General features: G+C 33.8%; 2 protein-coding genes across 3 annotated transcripts; one reads left to right on the top strand and one right to left on the bottom strand.

The window, feature by feature from the left end:
* The first annotated feature begins 258 nt into the window (after positions 1-258).
* LOC137824037 (uncharacterized) lies at positions 259-3,451 on the top strand. Of its 2 annotated transcripts, XR_011083206.1 has the most exons (9): positions 259-438; positions 537-706; positions 920-982; positions 1,082-1,101; positions 1,196-1,240; positions 1,333-1,394; positions 2,243-2,379; positions 2,474-3,259; positions 3,384-3,451. XR_011083206.1 is itself a non-coding variant. In XM_068629459.1 (8 exons), the coding sequence occupies exons 1-8, from the start codon at positions 360-362 to the stop codon at positions 2,636-2,638; spliced, it is 741 nt and encodes a 246-aa protein (XP_068485560.1). In that variant the 5' UTR covers positions 259-359; the 3' UTR covers positions 2,639-3,451. The 2 variants fall into 2 exon arrangements, 1 of the variants encoding a protein (XP_068485560.1); XM_068629459.1 differs by having other exon boundaries at positions 2,474-3,451.
* Positions 3,452-3,996: 545 nt separating this feature from the next.
* LOC137824036 (uncharacterized) lies at positions 3,997-20,643 on the bottom strand. Its single transcript, XM_068629458.1, has 18 exons — positions 20,276-20,643; positions 20,001-20,192; positions 19,632-19,787; positions 18,334-18,627; positions 17,102-17,319; positions 16,927-17,001; positions 16,636-16,702; positions 15,995-16,317; positions 14,901-15,134; positions 14,632-14,819; positions 12,892-13,033; positions 12,694-12,802; positions 10,906-11,008; positions 10,616-10,805; positions 9,628-9,726; positions 9,489-9,547; positions 4,828-4,933; positions 3,997-4,624 (listed from the first exon to the last, which is right to left on the bottom strand). The coding sequence occupies exons 1-18, from the start codon at positions 20,487-20,489 to the stop codon at positions 4,460-4,462; spliced, it is 2,934 nt and encodes a 977-aa protein (XP_068485559.1). The 5' UTR covers positions 20,490-20,643; the 3' UTR covers positions 3,997-4,459.
* Between the last annotated feature and the right edge of the window lie 251 nt (positions 20,644-20,894).

Raw genomic sequence — 20,894 nt, 5'->3', positions numbered from 1 at the left:
TATTATTATTATATTAAATTTGTGTACATAAAGTGTCATGCTTAAACATATATTTGTTTAGGTGAGAATAAATATGTGTTATTTTGCCTAACATAAAAGCTTTTATAAAAAAGGAAAAAAATTATGTTATTTAGAGGCTTTGTTGAAAAAGAAAATGCTTATAGGATATAACCGAATAGCCATTGATTCTCATAAAACCTAACATACTTATAAAATATATGCTTAAACAAACTTATTGGCCGAAAGAAAAAGAGTCTACTACAATTAAATAGGTAAAACTTAGTTCAGAATATTGTCTATTTACAATTAAATAGAATTGAGGAGCGTTTAAATTTGGTCTGCTGAAGGTTCGGTAGAAAATGGCGGGAAGGGGAAGCGATTCGAAGAAACAACTGTTGAGCCTGATCCGCAATTTCGCGACTGAGAAATCTGATGGAGGTATTTCTGTCGCTTCGTTTTCAATTTTTCTATTTGACGGAAGAACAATAACAATGTGCGTATGATATTATTGTGTGTGTTGAAATTGAATGGCGAAGAACGAAGAGTAGTGACTCTGAGAAAGCAAATCGCGAAGCTCTCATCGGAACTCAGCGTGGTCTATGAGGAACTGGAAAAGGCCAAGCGCTGCAAAGAAATTGTCGAACAGGATCTCAACGGCTTCCAAGTTCAATTGATGTTGAGTGAAGCTTCTAATCAAACGCTAGAGGTTACTTAATGCTTAATCTGCCTGTTTAATCAATTTTTTTCTGTAACAATTTTAGGAAAAAATTTGAGATGATTTTTTCCCTAGGTTAAAATGAACTTTTACGTTCTTATTTTTATCTCTGAGAACTTCTTACAGAGAAATTTATCAATTCGGAAAGTTCTTTCTCTTCTTATTCTCTCAGTTTCTTTTAATACAGTTCAGTTGAACTTGCAGGCAAGAGTATCTTTAATTAAAGATCACATCTCTGCCGTTGAATCTGATTTGGAAACTCTCAAGGTATTACTCATTCTCACCGTTCTATGAGATTTCAAAAATGTTGCTCTATAACTTGTCACTGGACCTTTTTGTTTGTATGTTGTGCTTTCGTGATCAAAGTGTGAAGAAGCAGCTTTGCGGTAACACGTCGCCACTCTCCTGTGTTCGTTTCACCATTTTCCAAGTTAAATTGTTGCCTCAATAACCCTACAAATCTTCCATGTGTGTTTGCAGTGAGCAATTCTTCCACAACATGCTTCATATGAATGGCAAGATAAGGTTCCTCGCGTTGATAAGAATGTAGTGCATTAGTGAAATGTACCATTCATAATGGAAATTTACCACAGTCATTAATCCCTCACTAAATGCAGGAAATTTCAAGAAAGCATCGTTACTTGCGACATTGATGCAGTAGATTGCACTGCTTCTAGAGGTACTGTTATTCTTTTCACTGTTATAATCTATGCTTTATATGTAAAAATACAAGTCATAAACACAAGATTCTTGTGTTGTAGCCTTGTAGGATGAGACTAGTTTTTACAATTAGTCTCGGTTCCTTGTCACAAAGTGTATTTACCATGTTTGGACAAGAAGAACCAAATTGTATTTTTTGGTACTCATTTTAGTGACCTCAACCAGTAGTCTCATTTGTAAATCATTTTAATTCAGAAAACTTCTCTCGTCCAAAATTTCTGCTGATAGTTATTACTATCTTTTTTGGTATACAATCTCAATACAGAAGATATGGATATAGTAAACATGAAATAAGATTTTATTCCACTAGTATAAAATTTTAATACACGTAGTGTTTTATAGGTAATATTGGCATTAAAAATTGTTATATATATATATGCGCGTGTGTGCATGTATTTTTTTATTCTGATTTTAGTGAGGATTTCTTCCAGCATTCACTCCTCTTTGCCTACTTTCAAGTTGTTTTAAAACTGTTTGATCCTAGGCAGTTTTAAACTTTCTTCTATTCTTGCCACCTAGTAAAGCGAAAAGTCAGTAACAAACCCCTGGCATAAATTGGCTCACAGCACACACTTCCATGTATGCCTGCAATTTTCATCACATGTACACCACGCGCCACCCTCCCGTTTTCTAATAAGTCATTGATGATCCTGTTCACCCCATGGGTACCTCCTGGATCTGCTGTAGTAGTTAGACATCCTCATTTCTTTGCTCTTTATCTTTGAATTTTAACGTATCGTATCCTTATACAATTGAGCTCTTTATCTTTTGCCTGGAAACTGAGGATGCACTTTGATATTGTTTTAGATGAATCACAAGTAATAATGAAAGAGAATGATGCTGAAGTTGCTTTATGTGACCTTGAAAGTACACTGTTAGAGGTAATATCTCAAATTGCTAAAGAAAATGAGGAATACCAAGCAGAAACAAAAAATTATAAGAACGTAAGTTGAGAATCAAATACTTGAATATCTAGGTTCCTTTCCTATCATTATATTTTTTAGATTACCTTTTTCTCAAGTTACGGAGAACCTGCAGGTTCAGCAGCAACTGATTGATTGTGAAAGAAAGGTGTCTTTGATGGGCATGATAGTCATGCAAACAAAAGAATTGCTGGATCTGACCATATATCCTTACAAATATTCAATTGTTTTAATAGTTTTGGTAGCCCTTCTTCATATGTTAAGGAAACCTAAAATCTAAAAATTAACTACTGAAAAAGTATAATCGCTATCCATTAACATAGAGGTGATGTAATATATTCATGTTATGGGTGTGTTTCATCATCATGAGAGCACTACTTTGACGACGCACAATTGCACTTGACTTCGGTCATTTTAATGGGAATGGTTCATGATAGAAATGCTCCGTCAATAAAAAAAATCTATTTCGGCATTTCTCATGTTAAGTTGTAGCCTAGAAACTATAGGAGGCAAATTTGAGTGATACATGAGTATAACCAACCAACATCCAGCTGGTCACTATCTATTTGTCGTTCGGTTAATTTCATAAAACATAAAAAAAAGAAACGTAAATTTTATTGCCAAAGATACTGTGCATCGCTCCTCTCCCAAATTTTAGAACTAGTTACTCTAGTTCGCATGATCTTTGTATAATTAATGTAGTTAAAGGATTTTAATTGATTAGCATAATTGGAGCATCTGTGTTATGTACTTAACTAGAAACAAGCAGTCTTCTAAATTGGAAGTGACATGCAGTTCACTTGGTGAGGAGCTTCAAGTGCGATGTACATGTCCTAGTTGTCATCTGGACAATGTGGATTCTTTCAGCGAAATTCTCGTAAATCTGGAGAGATGACATTTTGTAAGTAATCTACTTAACGACCAAACATTTAAAATGTTGCTATCATCGTATTGGAATGATACTGAGGAACTGAACTTTGCTCATTTTGTGTGGTTTAAATTCGAATGCACCTTTCATTCTTGAGGCAAATGAAGACTTGTACGAAAATAGCAAGAAGAACAACTTGTAATGCATTATACCCTTTTTCTTTCTTATATTTGCTTCTAACACTGCGTTAGCTACTGACCAATAATATCGGTCAAATGTGCACTTTCTATGTTGTAATAATTTGAGTTGGCAATTTGATTTTTGTTTTTACAAATTAAACTCAAGTTTCCAGATTTCAAATAAATAATACAAAACGTTCCACATCCAAAAAAAATTAATATTTTTAAATGTTTGAGCATCCAATCTTTTTTACATGTTCAAGTGCAAGTTTCAAAAGCAAGATTCAACTTAACTTTTTACACCTTTCCAGCAAGTAATCCATCACATTCTTTTACAATTTTAATTTGTATATAAACTTTAAAGAAAATATGAAACAGAGAAACAAGACTCATATTTAATAGATAGGAACAGCGGCTAGATAACATCTCTATTAAAAAAAATCATGTAACACCCTACACAGCCAAAGCGATTATTCCGGATTAAAATTGGGAGATATTCAGATGGATAACCACAGATTCAAAGTTCTTTGCCAGGCCTATTGCTGACGAACACGAGTTTTTAAACTCTTATAAGGGAACTTCTGACAACTATTTCTTCCAAAAAAAAACAAGTCTTCATTTTTAAAATATCATATCTCAAAGGAAAACCATTTTAACCATTTCTCTCTAGATAATCTCACTAATCTACCCATCTAGGTGAAAAAGAGAATGTTAATGATACATTGACCACAGTAAACAAAATCAAATAATCCATCATCCGGATTTGGTCCTTTACAAGAGGCCGTAATATAAAGAAGAAAATGTTTATATGTTGGTGAGGTACAATGTTTGCTCGCCTTAACCCGTGTTCCTGATCACTTCAGTCATTCTCAATCTTGAATAGATGGAAATGAATAAAGCTATGGAAAACCAGTTGAAGTGCCAAAGGTTCAGCTCCAGTAGGTCAGCGAGGACAGGTATGTTCTAGTATGGAACTAACAAAAATGCAAGTTAGCCAAGGTAGAAACAAAAAACCGGGTTGGTCATAAACCATTCAGAGCCACTTTGTTGAAACCTAATTTGCCTTTCGTGTCGATGGTTCTGTTGAATTGCACTGGATGTCTTTTGTGTATGTATTTGTGAGGGCAAAGAGTAACAGAACAAAAACAACTTGGGCACTCACGATGCCAAAATGACTGATACTATTTCCAATTTCCATCCAACTTCCCTTATTCCTAACCTGTCAACCATAAAACTCAGGTGTTATCACTGACACAGATATTTAGGAGGTAAGAAAAACACCCTAAACAATATTTGTTTCCTTGTTTCCCAATTATTGTTATTTCCTTTTCAAGCAGTCATTTATCCTATAAAAGGGAAATTATTGAATACATTCCTTTTTTTTCAATTTATAAAAAATTAAAAAGAACAGAGTGAGTGTACCAGGAAAAAGAAATGAATGGTCATCAAGTCTGAGAACAATATAACAAGAAAATAGCATCCCATCCTTGGAACTTGGTTTAGTTTGGTAATCGCACTAAATACACATCTGCAGTTCAGTCCATTAAAAGCAATATAAGATAGAAAGTTCTGTAAAAAATTTAGAACAACTACAATCATTTCTAATAATTTAGTCAAAGGTAAAAGCCTAAGAAATTGCTATAATTATAAAGTTGAATAACAATGCAAAAAAGCACCATTATGAAATATGGAATTTGGGGTCTAAAGATTATATCACTGAATATTCTTTCCCGCTCTACCTTGTTTCACAGACAGAAAATGTTCAGAGATTTAGCAAGTTTTATCCATTTGGTTAAATAAAAACAAGATGTATTCAAGATGCACAATGTGCAATATTTGGCAACTGATCAAACTAGGCAACCCGATTTTAATGGGTTTCCTGCTTTGGTTTGGGAAAAGTGTAGGAAATTTTTCCTCAAGTTTCAATGTCAGCAATGGAGGAGACAACAACGCTCGTGATACCAGCCCTCAAGAAAATTATATTTTCTAGTTATACATATTTAAGGCTTAAATATGTTTAGTCCCTCAAATTTACCTTGCTTTTGTCCATCTATCCCAAATACCATTTAAGATTTTGCTTATAGACCCAACAAATTACAAGTCATTTACATAAGTGATACGAAGAAGTGGCAACTATGCTAAGAATTAGGTTATACTAGTGAAACATAAGTAAAAGGAAACCTATGTGGGATATATTTATTCTTCCCAGTACTCCAAATTGGTTCAAATAGATAAAAGAAGGAAAACAACGAGTAGGCTAGCTACACTACTCTCAATGATACAATTGTGCTGCTACAATTACGCTTGGTTGCCATCAATAGCAACCTACTTAGATTTTTGCATGTTTTTCATCAAACAACCTAACCATGCATTGTTTTCCTTTCAACGTATTCACTTTTACAACATTAAGGTAAGAGATTAAGCATACTAAATCATTTTTTTTTTCAAAATACAAGGACTTAAAAAATAAATTTTAAATTTGAAGCACCAAAAAATAACTTATCCCAAATTTGAGGTACTAATATATTTAAACATACATTTAATTGTGTGTATATCTTGCAAGATGTGATTCCTCCGCCTCTCTTTTGTTTCAATTCCCACTCTCCTCTTCCCTTTCTCTTTCATTACACACTTCCACAATTCATCATAAATAATATTTGGAAAGGTGATGAAGTAAGATTAGGCTGGGTTGCATGGCAATAGAAAAAAGTTATTGAACAATTCAAACCTTTTACATGTGTTGTGTTGGAAATCTTATATAGACTAAGAATAAGATCATATTGTAATATATAAGTGGGATGTAATCATTAGCTCACAAGTCGGTTTTGTGAGGTTGTGTTAGGCATAAAACCACTTACTAAGAGTATGTTTCTATATAGAGATAAAACTATTAGCCAATTGTGGGACTTATAGAACATCATTTAATACAATAGATGATTATAAAGAAATATTCTTAAATCCGCATATGGGTACACTATCACCATTTGCAACTATAATGAGTTGTTCTCTGGTTATTTTGACATGAATTGAAAAGCATAGGAAATAGAGTCGTGTTGTGTGATCAATGGCTCTTGAATAGAGAATAAACAATATTGACTCTTATATTTCATGGATAAGGTATACAATCTAGAGGACTTGATTCTATCATTGTTCTCAGACTATCAAGTTCCTCCTTATAAGCTTTCATATCAATATCTGGATGAGGTGAAACAATGGGTTTATTTGTTTCTTCATGTTTTGAGATAGTATTGTTTGCTATCTTTGTGAGGTTCCATTGCTGCCTCTCATGCCTCTAAGATTTTATCTCTTCAATTGAGTTTGAAGCATGTTTAGCTTTGTATGCTCAAATGTTTTACAATGTGAACAATATTCTCCATAGTTCCCTTTTGCAAGGATTTCCCTTCAACGTTTAATACCTTAAGAACCCCATTTCTTATTATCATGGCAGAGCCTGTGTTGGAGATTCCTCTGTCAAACATGACAACCTTTCAAGTTTTTCCTCCCTTTACAATAAAAAGTACTTATGATAGAGGAGGAAATTTACTTTCCCTAAGATTCGTACCATAATTGGGGCATATTCACGATCCAGGCCATGTAGGAATTTAAATATTCTTCTTTCCATGACTTTAGCATGGGCGGCTTCAAATTTTTAAATTTTGGTATTAATCACCTGCTCTCAATGTCAAAGCATGAAACAAAATCCTTCTTCCAAAAAAAGTGTTCCTTAAGTCATCCCACATCTCTTTGACAGAGTAATAGACATGCAGTTTTCAACATATCTCAAGAATCATGGAATGTCATGATTAATGAATCCCCAAATCATAAAAGTAGTCATTTAACCCAAGTCATCTACCATCGATGTTGTTTAATCTTAGTGATCAACTTCAAAAAAATTGGTTATTAAACTGGTAGGGACACCATATTTGGAAGATCATTAAACAAAAGAGATGTCACCTCAGACATTGAAATAAAACACAAAACAAAGACATAGCAATGAGAACCCACTTGGCATAAGAACTAAAAAACCCAAATTTACACATAGAGGCAAATAGGGCATCACCACCTCCTAGAATGGGCTCTCAAGAGTTCTAGACACCTTGTCTATGGTTGTAGCTATGGTGACAAGTGGGCTTTGCTAGAGGTAAGTGCGCAATGCTGGTGGTGATTGTTGCAGGATGAATCAATTGTCTCGTGTCATGGGCTAAGTGGGTCAAGTCACAATCGAATCGTGACGCTTGAGTTGTTACGGTCTTAAGTAAAACGAATTGTACCATGACTACTAGCTATAGCTTTAATCCTAGTGGTAAGCATTTTATCTAACAATTGCTATCAGAGTCAAGGTGACAACTTCAATTCACAATGGAGCAATTATTCAGGGACATTCTTGTAGGTGGTTGCACAATTATCCTCGTGCATAGACTAGGTGGGTCGAATCATAATCAGAGAGTTTGATTCATAGTGGGACAATTGTTGTGAGGGAGATTGTTGCAAGGTGCATCAATTGTCTCATTGTGTAGCTCAAGTGGGTTAAATCACAATCGAATCGTGGCATTTAGACTTTATGCTCTTAAGTAGAAAGAGTTGTATCTTGACTATTAGTTATAGTTTTTCGCTTAGTGGTAAGCACTCAATCCAACAATGGTGTGTGTTAGCATGTGACAAATTTGTTGGCAACATAACTGTTGACATTGTGGGTGCATCTCTTTGGCCCACCACTGACCTAATAGCAATGACAAGGCAGACACCAGTGGTGGCAATCCTTTACATAGCAACTGAACAAAAATACCAACTTCAATTATGTAGGGAAATGAAGAATTATGTTATTGATAACAACTACACCAATTACATTTTCATCACCTCTATTTGTAGTAATCAAACTCTAATAAGGAAATAAAAATATGTTGAAATGAATAGAAATATTCTAACGATATTTTCTCCTAATCAATATAAAGATTATTTTTCCTAATAATCCACTATTAATGCACTAGTCACATCCCTCTTACCCAGTTTGTTGATTCCATAAAATTGGTTAGCCAACCAACTGCTTAAGGTATTTTCAAATTTGCATGACCAAATATTTGGATCCGTTAGTCAAAGAAAGATTTCCTAGATAGTTAAACCTAGGCCTCTTATACCAAGTAAAAATTGATAAGGAAGACTTTCTTGTACTATTCAACAATAATAGTACCACTTACATCAAAAAATTACATTAAAGTTTATTCCTTGATTCAAGGAATAAAAAAAAGAAAACAAAGTAAAAGAAGTAATAGCTACTCTCTTATTTTCTTAAAACAATATAAATCATATCCCTAATTTTGCAATATCTTTAATTCCTACATGTAAAAGTGGCCAGCTCTCTTACAACACGATTACAATTCACTTGCTCAAGATCTTACATCTATTGCTGGCTCCTTCACTCACTCACCACGATCTATATTTTGGTCATGCACTCTTTGAATTTTAGAACCTCTCGGCCAATGCATTTGGACCTTACATGAGCAATTACATAGATATTTTGCAGGCATCAAGAAGAAGATTACATTTGGATGAGAATTAGAGTTTTGGGTGCAAAGGGTGATGAAGTGGGAGAATTTATTTTAAGTTTTGAGGCTTTGTGGCTTTAGATATGAGAACTACATATTGTTAGAAGAGGCTTAGCGACAGCAAAGGTGGTTTGATGCCTATGGACCGAACAAGAGGAGAGAGGCAAGGAAACCCAACCTCGTCAACAACAGCGACTGGTACTAATTGTTACCCTTGATGGTGATCACCAACAAGAACAAAGATTTGTTGGGGATTAGGGGGCCGGGGCGGGAGAGGAAAAAGCGGCCTCCTTTCCAAGCCTCCAACAAGTAAAAAATCAATACTTGGAGGATATATAAATCTACGTGCGCAGAATTGTTGGTATTTTATTTTTAAAATGATCACGGTGACAAAGTTTGTATGATCACATATCATCCACTTGCGATGTTGCGCTGATAATAAAAGAAATAAGAAATTGATTTTAGGAAAATCAAGTCCTAGAAATAATATCGTGGAATGCTTATAAATAAAGTTACATGTAAACTAGCAAATTAACTTACATAACAAGCATGAAGGGTATAAATAACTTGAAGATAAGTAGCGCTGCCATAAGGAAGGGCTGCATTAGAGAATAAACATATCAGGTCAAAAAGTTTATTGATGATACTTAAGATATCAAAACTTTAAATTTTCACTTACACTAAAGATGGTAATGAACCGATAGACTGATGAAATCTCAAAACTAGCAATACTTGCAAAATTTCCCGTTCCAAAAAAGGCAACATTGAATAAAACCATCTGCATGATACAATAGTTTGATTACATGTAAAATCAAGCAAGAAACTATTATATGAAATTATTAGTAATCACTTATTCAGAGCTTATCTGATTTACATTATGGATATGATAAAAAAAAGTATGCATAATTGTAGATGCATTAGTTCAACCTGAATCTTAATAAACTCTACAAGGTATCAGCTAAATGGAAACTCTGTACTTTTTATTTTAGGTAGGTCATTGTATGCTTCTATTACTGCTTATTTGGGTTAATGAATGTTCAAAGAAAAAGGAAATGAACCAAAGAGAAGTTTGTTTATTATGTTCTAATAAAATCAATGTCACACTTACAAGATTGCAACAGACAGCTATATACAGCCTTGAGCTAAGTATGTAATAAACTAACTAACTGGAGTTAAGTTAGGTGTACAGCTGTCAACCTAGAAAAATTTCAAACAGTAATGACAACAATGATAGCAACAATACTAGTGGTAATGACTAGAGATGGTGGTGATTGTCACAGTGATCACAATAATGACAGTTATGGCAATAGTGTGGTATTAGTAATGATGGTGACAACAATAGTTATGGTAGTATTTGTGTTAGAAGAACCAAGAAGTTGTCATAGTATGGAATGCTCAACGGAGTATTTGATGGTTAGATTCTCTAGCCCTGGTAAATGGCTTTTAAGGGTGAATTCCCCAAGTACATCAGTGTTCTTCTATTATCACATGTCCTTAGTCCAAAAGTAACAGCATCAATGAGGAAATGGGTGACTTTGGGTGTAAATTGGTTTTTTGTATTGTTTTCGTGCAATCTCAAGAGGGTTAACTCAGCTTTAAAACAAGGAAATTAAGATTTTTAACTAAGTTATATTATGAAGGAAAAAAGACAAAAGAATAAAACTTACAAAGACCAATGGGATCCTTGCATCAGATAACTGCAAAGATCTATAATCAGATCCATGGATGAGAAGATTGGTAACACTTTTAGTGGAATCTGAAGACTTATTCACAATATTTAAGTTGAGAAGTGTATTTTCAAATAATATCCATGCCATAAGTACAAGACCAAGAGCAGCATAAAATATAGCTTCATATCTGCACAAGTTTCAAGAGTACAGGTAAAAACAAAATGCATCAAGACATCAACAAGACTACAAAAGCAACTGAAGAAATAGACTAGTGAACGAGACAATACCCAATGGAGAGAAGAAGGAATGGAGGTGCAAAGCCAAGAAACATGGAAGTAAGTCGGGATAATAGGCTATTTTCCGAGAACAGCGGAAGCACAATTGAAAACCCTGAAGAATTGGTCAATATCAATCAACAACAGATATTGAATCAGCAAATTTAAATATCTCATTCCCAAGTAATTTATTAATACGAAATTATGTAAAATATGTAAGAATGTAAGTACCAAACAATCATACGATTTTCTAAACTCTTGTACTTGAAGAGTATCGAATAGCTTGTAGCTTTGAACATTCAAATGACAAAGTGTATAGTGCATACAAGTATAAATAATAGTTAATAAACTAATAGAGAATCTATATCAATTACCCTGACCAAATAATCCCCATTGATTTATCTGAAAGGCCGAGTGGAGCTAGACATTACACGTGAAAGTAAAAAAGCAAAGGGTGTGACAAGAATTGTATGCATGCAAAGAATGGAATACATTTATTCTCCAGCTTAAGAGGGAGAATAGGATACATAAATACTTTAGGAGGTAAGAGCTTCTGCAATATTTATTTGACCAAGTTGTCTATATATTGGTATAGTAACACTCAATGCATTTTAGGAAGTAGTGGAACCCCCTCACATTCCTTCAAAACATCATTCAATTCTGCTGTCTACTTCAACGTTAGCCCCGTGATCTCCTTGTCACTCCCAATTTGATAGGTATTTTCTTGCCTAACAGTATTCTATCGTCATTCAATTGTTGGGTGTGTATCTACCTGATAGTGTATGTTGATGACACTGTTATTGCAAGTAGCAATCATCATGGCTTCTCAAATAAAACAATACTTCTCAAATCATCATTTTCAAATAAAAGATCTTGACAAACTCAAGTACTTCTTGAGGATTAAGGTAGTACAATCCAACAATAGGATTATTATTTCCTAGAGGATGGATGCATTAGATATTTTAAAGGTGATTGGGATAATGCATTCCAAACAATTGACACACCTATGGATCCCAATGCTAAACTTCTATCGAGTTAGAGGGGCCACTTTCAGATTCTGAGAGATATAGAATTCTAGTTGGAAAATTGAAATACCTCATGGTCACTCATCCTGGCATCTCCTTCACTGTCAATGTGGTGAGTCAATTTCTTAATTCTCCATGTACAGGACATTGGAACGTCTTCATTCGCATTTTAAATTACATTAAAAGAGCCCCAAGAAAATGTTTGTTATACAAACACAATAATCATACTCGGATTGTGAGATACTTAGATGCAGATTGGATAGGCTCTCCTATTTACCGGAGATCCACTTCCGAATAGTATTTTTACAGGTAATAATTTAATCTCTTTGAAAAGCAAGATGCAGAATGTAGTAGCAACATCTAATGCAGAAGCAAAGTATAGCACAATGACTTCCGCATCTTGTGAGCTTATGTGGCTCAAACAGATGCTTAAAGAACTGAGATATGGGAAGGTTACACAAATGTCTCTAATTTCTGATTTATTACTTATAGCCTGTATAAAATACTTTGCATTATGTGATTGAGATACACGGATTCAAAATTGGTATGTCTTTCTTTTCTACATGATAGGGAATGACACTTTCCTCTCTTGTTTTCTAAGTTTACATTTGCCATGTATATATTGAGAGAAAACAATGGGGTAAATTAACATGTGAAAAATATGTATTTTGAGATAGAGCAACGAAAAAGTAGGATGACACCGCCTATAAAAAAATGTATGCATGGTACTAATAAATTCAGGCAAACAAAGAAGAATCAAAAGTTTCAACTATACCAGAAACAAACCAATTTATCAATTGGTGCGATGTAAGTAACTCTTGCTTTTCAGCTCTGTGAAGAGTTGTTAAATACACCATGAATGAAGACAAACCAACCAAAAGTGCCTGGTGATGGACAAGTAAAGGAAATAAGTCAAATTGTCATACATAACTAAGCTTCCAAAACTCAATGATGGCGATGTTATGATTTGCACCTGTAAGTAAAATAGAGATGAAAGCTTGGAACTTTCCAACTTGCAATTGCATATGCTTTGCCAATACTTCCTAATGCCCGCATGAAAATCTAGCCATCTTGCAATTATTCCAATAATGATAATAATAATCCCACTACAAACACTGCAAACATAATAATTTGATATGCTTAATATTTTAGATCCAGAATGTGATAAAATGATGGGCCGCAAACACAACAAAGCAGAAGAAAGAGAGAACCTCAAAATGAGAAAGAGTAAAAAGTTGTTCGAGATCACTCTTACAAATTATATTAAGGTAGGCATTTGGTAGCAATGTTTGCAAAGGATGGAACAGAGCATACATGTTATATCTTATGTTTGGTATATTTTATTAACAGAACAGAAGTGGACTCAGGCTTCCAAATGTGGTACTATGTGGTTCAACAGAAAAGAGTAGAACCATGTGAAACAGAAAGCATTAAATTAATTATGTTTTAATAACAAAAATACTAATAAATTTTACTTTTCTTTTCCTTATTCTCTTTTCCACTCTCGATGTCTGGTGGCATGACAGAGATAGCACATCAATTTCAAAATGTTACAATTAGAGAATGGATTGCAAAAGTGTCAGTTAATTGCACTTTTTAAATAAGATTTCTACGTCCTTTTTGGTTAGTCCACACAAAACACCTCCACTCAATAAAAAATTTAAATTAGAATTCAGGAAGGGAGTGTGATGATTAGCTTGTCACAAAACATTGATCATTTTATATTATATTATAACTTTTTTAGAATTTTATTTTTATTGGTTTTCACTATAGTTCTCAAGGCTTAGAAGATGTGAGCATATACTTTTAAATTATAAAAATTATTATTCAAGGAAAAAACTGAGTATCCAATTCAAGGAAATATGAGGGATGTGGCCAAACAAATTCATGGGCCTCACCAAAACATCTTTCCTAGCAATAATGACTTGAAGTGGGAGGGATTCTAAAAAGCCAACTTTTACCGAGTTTTGCAATCTTAAGAAGACACAGTCCTCAATTCCCATGTCTTTGCTTTCTAATAAAAAAAATTATTTTTAAGAAACTAAATAAGCAATTTATGTTAAAAATGAATATCGTAAAAAAATCATGTGTAAGTTAAATTTAAATTTTTTTAATTAGTATCAAAAAGTGTTTTGTAACATTTATTTTCACTATTTTTTCACTCTTTTCTACCCATACAAACAAGTTAAGGGAAATACTCATTTCCCTCTTATTTTACATTTCCAAAAAATAATTTTTTACCAATGATATTTCTATTCTTTACCAATAAATACTTTCTACTCAGTTTCATCTCTTAATCTAACAAGGGAATTACTTCTTGCACCCCCCATTTTTAAACCTGCACACCACAATTGGGTGAAATGACCAAATTGACATGTCTGCTCCTCCTTCACTGTTTGGAAAGTTTGTTTCGGAAAAAATTCCAAAACAGGTAATCCAAAAGTTACTTTAAAGAAAGGTAAAATAAAAGTCTTTTCGAAAGCGGTAGAGGTGCAAGTTCAAATTGAGGGGGTGTAGGAAGCAATTGCCATCTAACAAAAGCATAAGATATATATGTGGGTGTGTTAATTAGAAACATTATTCTATTCCAATTTAGTAAGCAGAACATTGGATCATGTTTTTTGCCTTATAACTACCAAACAGTAAAAAAGCAAAATGTCCTTCGGAATTTTTTTGCATTATGGCAAATATATATTCAATGGAAGTGACTTACACTAATTCATTGTTGTCAGGAATTTCTGCTGGCATCAATGTGAAAAGAGATAAAAACCAACACGTTATGCAAACATATATTGGTATACCAGATCTCCAGGGGATTGACTTGAAGAGATAAAATGAAGCAATGGCCCCAACAATCAAAAAACACCATGTATAGAGCTTCCTCTCCATGAAGCTGTTAACCTACAATGCAAGCCAAATATTCCTTTATCAGATAAATAACAACATTACTAAGTCACAAAATACTATAACAAACACTCTTACCAGGAACTCAAGAATGCAAACTGAGATAGCAATGGTGGCTACAAGCTTGATGATATACTTCATTCTCCTTCTAGATACTTGCTTCCATAATGTTTTTATAAACTGGTATTCACTAATTATTTGTACCCATAAAAATGAAGTCATAACCATGTATGCATGGTAAAGAGGAGGAGACTGCTCCAGCAACAAAAGCAAGCAAAGCATTCCCGTCAAGATAGATCCATATAGATATATCTGCAAAAGGTATTTTATTTATTTAATTAATGGAAACTAAAATCATTTATGCTCATGAAATCAATAAGAATCGATTATCTTCAACCAAAAATCGTAATGAATTGACTTTCATATAATTCATAAATATTCATATTATCATAAATTTTTAAGTCTAACTCAACCTCGCAAAACCAACTTCTAAGGTGAGATTTGCACCCACTTATATACTATAACTTAATCATATCCTTAGTCGATGTAGAATCTCTAACAAAAGGTATTTTATTTATTTAATTGAAGGAAACTTAAATAAAACAATTTATACTCATGAAATTAATAAGAATCAAATAATCTTCAACCAAGAATATTAATCAACTAACTTCCATATAATTCATAAATATTCATATCCTTAAAAAGTGTACTCTAAGCCTAACTCAACCTCACAAAATTAGATTATAAGATGAGGTGTGCATTCACTTATATGCTATAATTTGGTCATATCTTTAGTCAATGTGGGATTTCCAACACATCTCTCACGCCAAGGACTAGACATATTATCTGTGAGAACTAGATATTTGTGAGTTTTCCTATAGCACCCCGATAGTAGGTAGCATGATAGGCTCATAAAAACATCAATAGAATAGACTTTGGTGTCATCTCAGAAAGTGAACTTTAAGCCTAATTTTAAACCTTGCAATACCAACTTGTAAGGAGATATATACTATCATTTGATTATACCTCTACTTGATATGAAATCTCCAACATATATAATATGTACATATATCTCCATAATATATCTTTATTTTCTTCCTCATGATGTAACATGCAGCTCACAAGAAATTAAGAAATATCATTTGGAAAAGCTAAGCTTACACAAACATTACTTTTCCACGGTTATTTTTTTGAACTGCTTGCTCCATTCCAAAAGAATTTCCTGGCAACGAGGTATAAGATTGCAGAACATGAAGAACAAGATAGATCATCCAACCAACATACCCAAGGGTAATTACAGACATGAGCATGAGCCAGTCGTAAGTCTGAAAATAGTGAAGCCCTTGCAGAGCCAAACTTCTAAGGTTTTGGGACAGATCCATTGCAGCTTCATAATCTCTAGCTGATATCAGACCCTCAATTTTGTCCAATATTGAAGAATAATGAGCCAGTGGTTTGAAAGGTTTAAAATATAAAGAATTTGACTGCTTAATATCTAATGTTGTCAATGAAAAACTTTGGTAAAGAACTCTTCCATCCATTTTGCTCTATCATTGTCTTTGAAAGAGAAACGAAGTATTTTGTTCTTACTTTCGTATTAACATTTTGCTCATGAAATGGCTTTGTGAAATCTTTATATTTTCCCATTAATAGTTAAAGCCTTTAAGCATATAAATATATATATATATATATATAAACACAAGTTTGAATGCTTCATAATCCTTTGAGACAACCACAGCAGAAGAAACCATGCTGAAATCAAGGAGAAATTTGGTACATATCAAAGATAATAATCAATGTAAGCAAAGGATACATGATTTGCGAAGAAACTGGTTCAGTATTTCTTTTGTATTGGATAAAACAGCTTCAACTTCGTCAACCTGAAACATAATGAAGTTAAATCTCAGATCATCCACCCATTAATAGTCCTTTTGTCATGAAGAGAACTTTTAATTTCCTATGCTTCAGTACAAGTATGACAATGAAAATACATAAAAGATTATAACATCCTGATGAAAATAATGAATAAAACACATTAGTCAGCTATCATGAAAGTTAACAATAAGTTTTTTATCAATCAGAAGTCAGAACACATGAAAGATACCTTGGTCATGTTAATGTAATCTAGGGGTAAACTTCCAACTGAATTAACCGGACATGGCAGACCAAGCAGTGTAGACTGTCAAAAAACCATGTAGATTAGATAAATGAAACCAAAGGATGGTTGAAGAAATATACACTAAAATATTAAATCCTCAAGGAAAAATAAATTTTACAACCATAAGGGGTGCAATATCAGCCTGATTGACATCCACCCTTTCTATCTCATGCAAGCCCCATTCAACTGGTGTTGGTGCATCATGCACATGGTCGTCAACAAACTTAAATCCACAATCAGAATGGTTGCTGCTAGATATTGGCTTTGGATACTTAACACCAGCTCCCCAAGAAACAAGAGGAGTATCAGTGTTTGAAGGATGCCCATCTCCATGGCTTCCTGTGATTAGATGTTGCATAAAAAAATACATAAACTTTAAGACACTTTATTTCAAAAGAACAATCAAATAAGAACTTTATACTAAAAGCCACAAAAGAAACTCAAGTATTGAGAAATTGAAGATTCTATCAAGCCCAAGGCAAGGACTAACGCTGGGAGAAACAACTCAATGCATTATTTCTTGTCAGTCTCCATCTGTGCGAATAAATAGTAAACAAGTGGGATGGAAAAGCTTTGGAATCACATGGTTTCCAAATATAAAACTAAAAAGACCATGTTAAATGCAAGTTTAGCAAAATACACAAACACCGGCCTAAAATCTTAGAGGCTTAGAGATGAAATATGAAGATTGAAACATAACTATTGTTCAAAAGTATAAAAGAAAAATCAAGAGATGTAATCAAAGGATTCAAGCTAGGTGAACGAAATGGAGAAATGGTTTAGGTGTTTTTGGTTAAATTTGTCAATAGGAGCTACATATGGCCAACCACACATAGTACAAAAAGGCTTTTGTTTGTCCTTTTCTTTCCTTTTTTGTAAGAATTTAGAGAAGTGGTAACAAAAAGCGAAAGGAAAAATGGAAGCTAAAAACAATCAGAGTATTGGACACTGGAACATTGTATCCTCTTTGATTAAACCAATTCCATGTCAAAGCTGTGTTTTATGACTATCTTTTCAATTTAACTCATGGAATAAGGAGCCATTTGGAATAACCTATTTGGGCTTATGAAAGCAGCCTTTTTTACCTTCCTCTAACCTCACTTTTAGCTTATTTCAGCAGGCTTCACAGTCACACTTATAAATAAGCTCTTATTTGATTGAAATAGCAATCTTTATTCAAACTAAACGTTGTTATTATTTGTTTACTTGGTGGTCAATATTAAGAAGCTAATAAGTGGTAGATATTGAGACATTGTTTTGACATATCCTTGCTTCAGCAAGTCTCAACAACTGTACTTAAATCAACATACTTTTATTTGAGATGAGGTAATATATGATAAAATAATTTGCAACCTTTGTCACTCATTCCATGATCTGCAGTAAAAATATATGCTGTACGATTGTCCTTGAAATAATCTTGAACAAGATTGTAAACACTTTCAGCTACATGGTCAACAACCTTAACATTGTTGAGATAGATGGAAGAATAGGGTTTATGTGCATGGCCATTAGAGTCACATCCAAGCAAGTGGAGGAAAACAACAAGTTTATCCTGCTGCAGCAACTCCTTTAATTTTGGGTCTTCTCTGGACCTATTAAGAAGGCTTTGAAATTTATCCAGAGACCACATGTCCAGGAATGATGCATCTGCATGAAGAATCAACAATACTAAGTTGATGAATGAATGACAGTAAGGTATGAACAAGGTCAAATATCAGAACTTTTCATGTTTTTTAAGTAACTGCATGCATGAAATTATAGTAGAGAGGGAGGGAGGCTTGGGGTGATGGAGAAACAATCAAGACCAAGAAGATTGTAGTAAGGCAATAAAATAAAAATACATGAATAGCCACATTTGATGTCTATTTCTAAGAGGTGAAAATCAATAAGTAAAGCTGTAATGTTTGGACAAAAACTAAGTTTCTCAATATTCATACTACTGGGCCAGTCAACTGATGAGAAACACACACTAGGTAGGGCTGCGAAGGCATCAGCAACTAACTATTGGAATAAGTAGTAAAAAATAGCCAATAACACACCAAAAATCTGCACAGTATAAATCTCATATAAAATAACAAGAAGCAAAGTTTGAAAAGTATAGAAAAGTCATAAGCTCGTAATCACCAATGTTTCAAAGCATTTTATTTTAATTCAACAACAAGTAATCACATCATATAAAATTATTACAGACACTATAATCCAATAACTTCTGGTTACAAATTCAGTAGTCCAAATGTCAAGAAGCTACTAGCTAGACAAAAAAATGATGACAATCGAAAAAGATGTTAGTAGAGTCCAACCTAAATAGGTTTCAAAAAAGAGAAGGCAAAATGTAATGGACAGATGAAGATGGTGTCGCTAAATGAATAAATTTAGTGACACTTTTTACGGCGACAACAGGGTATTCACATTTTCTTTTGCTAAGTTTTAAGGACCAAATCATCAATTTGAAAATACAAAGACCAAAACTAAGTTTGAAAAAAAGTAAGGAACCCAAAACATATTTTTCCCCTTAAGTTTCTAAATCCATTGTTTAGTAAGTTCACACATTAAAATGAAGAAGGCGAGGATGAACCAATTGTCCTAAAAGCTTAACATATTTAATATGTGTATGAAACAAGAAATAAAAACGGTGATCGATGATGTCAAACCAGTTGCAAAGTCTTCAAACTCATGGGGATAGGTATCCCAAGTGGAATGCTCCAAGGCACTACAGAAAATGGGAACGATATCAGGACTTCCAAAAGAAATGGTATGCCGGCTTCTGTTGAACACCGAATCGAACTCAACAGGATTAGCCTTCCACCCTGAAAAGGAGCCGAAACCACTCTTTGAGCACACACACAAACAATAAGAAGAAAACATAAGGTAATTTCAACTTCACACACAAATTCAAAAATAAAAAATTAGAGAAATCACAAGCTCATGTTTAACGTAAGGAGAAGTTCATTTTTATTTTATAATAAGCCTTTTAAGGACCACATTAGTCATGTAAAACAAATAAGGAGAAGGAAAGCAACCTTTTGTAACTGCACTGGGATCTTCATAGAAGCCAGCAATTATGGAAACATGACCAGGCCTGGACTCTGTGGGAGGCCTAGCATGAGAAACCCCCCAACGACCCTGCCTTTCAATTATGCCCCTGAGAAACGGAGCTCGGTTATTCCCTTCCGCGTCCAGCTCGAAGAACTTGTCGGCGCGCAAACCATCAGCTGCGTGTTGATTTGAACAATGTAAGTATTTTGATTAATCGATTTAGGTTAAAGCAGAGAGGGAAGGATGCAGTGAATGGTACCAACGAGGAGGACGAGGCGTTTGGCAGGGGCGGCGAAGCGAGGAGTGACGGGATCGACGCCGTGGACAATGGGAGTCTTGAAATAGATGTCGAAAATGCTGAGCATGTAAACGGCGTGTAGAACGACGCCCAGCACCACCAGCCATCTCTCCCTTCTCCTTAACCACTTTCTTCCCCTCTCCTCTCTGTTCCCTAAGATCCCATCGCTACGCATTCTTCTTTTCTTTTCTTTTTCTACTTCTCAGAGTGAATAGTACCACTCACTCAACACCATTCAAGGTATATATTTGTGCTACTGTCTTCTTGCTCCCAAGCCCGACTTCGAAATCCGACTTTAGTGGGTTACACAAACTAAATATATGAAAAATAAGCATTTTTGCATGTTATATATATATATATATATATATATATATATATATATAAACGATGAAATATGTTTTTCATCCTAAATTTGTTTCATTTTTTTCAGTCATTAAATCATTTAGTTATTTACAGTATAAAAATAATTAAAATATATTATTTTATTTTGTATGTCTAATTGATTTAACTAGAGATTTCAAATACATAAAATCTTATTATAATTATTTTTATATTATAAATATTTGGATGGTTTAATATT

Source organism: Phaseolus vulgaris, chromosome 8 (genome assembly GCF_000499845.2).
Source record: "Phaseolus vulgaris cultivar G19833 chromosome 8, P. vulgaris v2.0, whole genome shotgun sequence".
Lineage (NCBI taxonomy): Eukaryota > Viridiplantae > Streptophyta > Magnoliopsida > Fabales > Fabaceae > Phaseolus > Phaseolus vulgaris.
Note: the sequence above shows the minus strand (reverse complement) of the source record. Positions and strands in the feature narration are given on the sequence as shown.

Coding starts and splice junctions, on each gene's coding strand:
- LOC137824036 (XM_068629458.1), bottom strand. CDS start 20,489: ATGCGTAGCGATGGGATCTTAGGGAACAGAGAGGAGAGGGGAAGAAAG. Junction 18,628..19,631: donor GTTTGAAGACTTTGCAACTG/GTTTGACATCAT, acceptor TTCTTCATGCAG/ATGCATCATTCCTGGACATG. Junction 12,803..12,891: donor CATCTCTATTTTACTTACAG/GTGCAAATCATA, acceptor GTCCATCACCAG/GCACTTTTGGTTGGTTTGTC.
- LOC137824037 (XM_068629459.1), top strand. CDS start 360: ATGGCGGGAAGGGGAAGCGATTCGAAGAAACAACTGTTGAGCCTGATC. Junction 439..536: donor GACTGAGAAATCTGATGGAG/GTATTTCTGTCG, acceptor TGAATGGCGAAG/AACGAAGAGTAGTGACTCTG. Junction 2,380..2,473: donor AAACAAAAAATTATAAGAAC/GTAAGTTGAGAA, acceptor GAGAACCTGCAG/GTTCAGCAGCAACTGATTGA.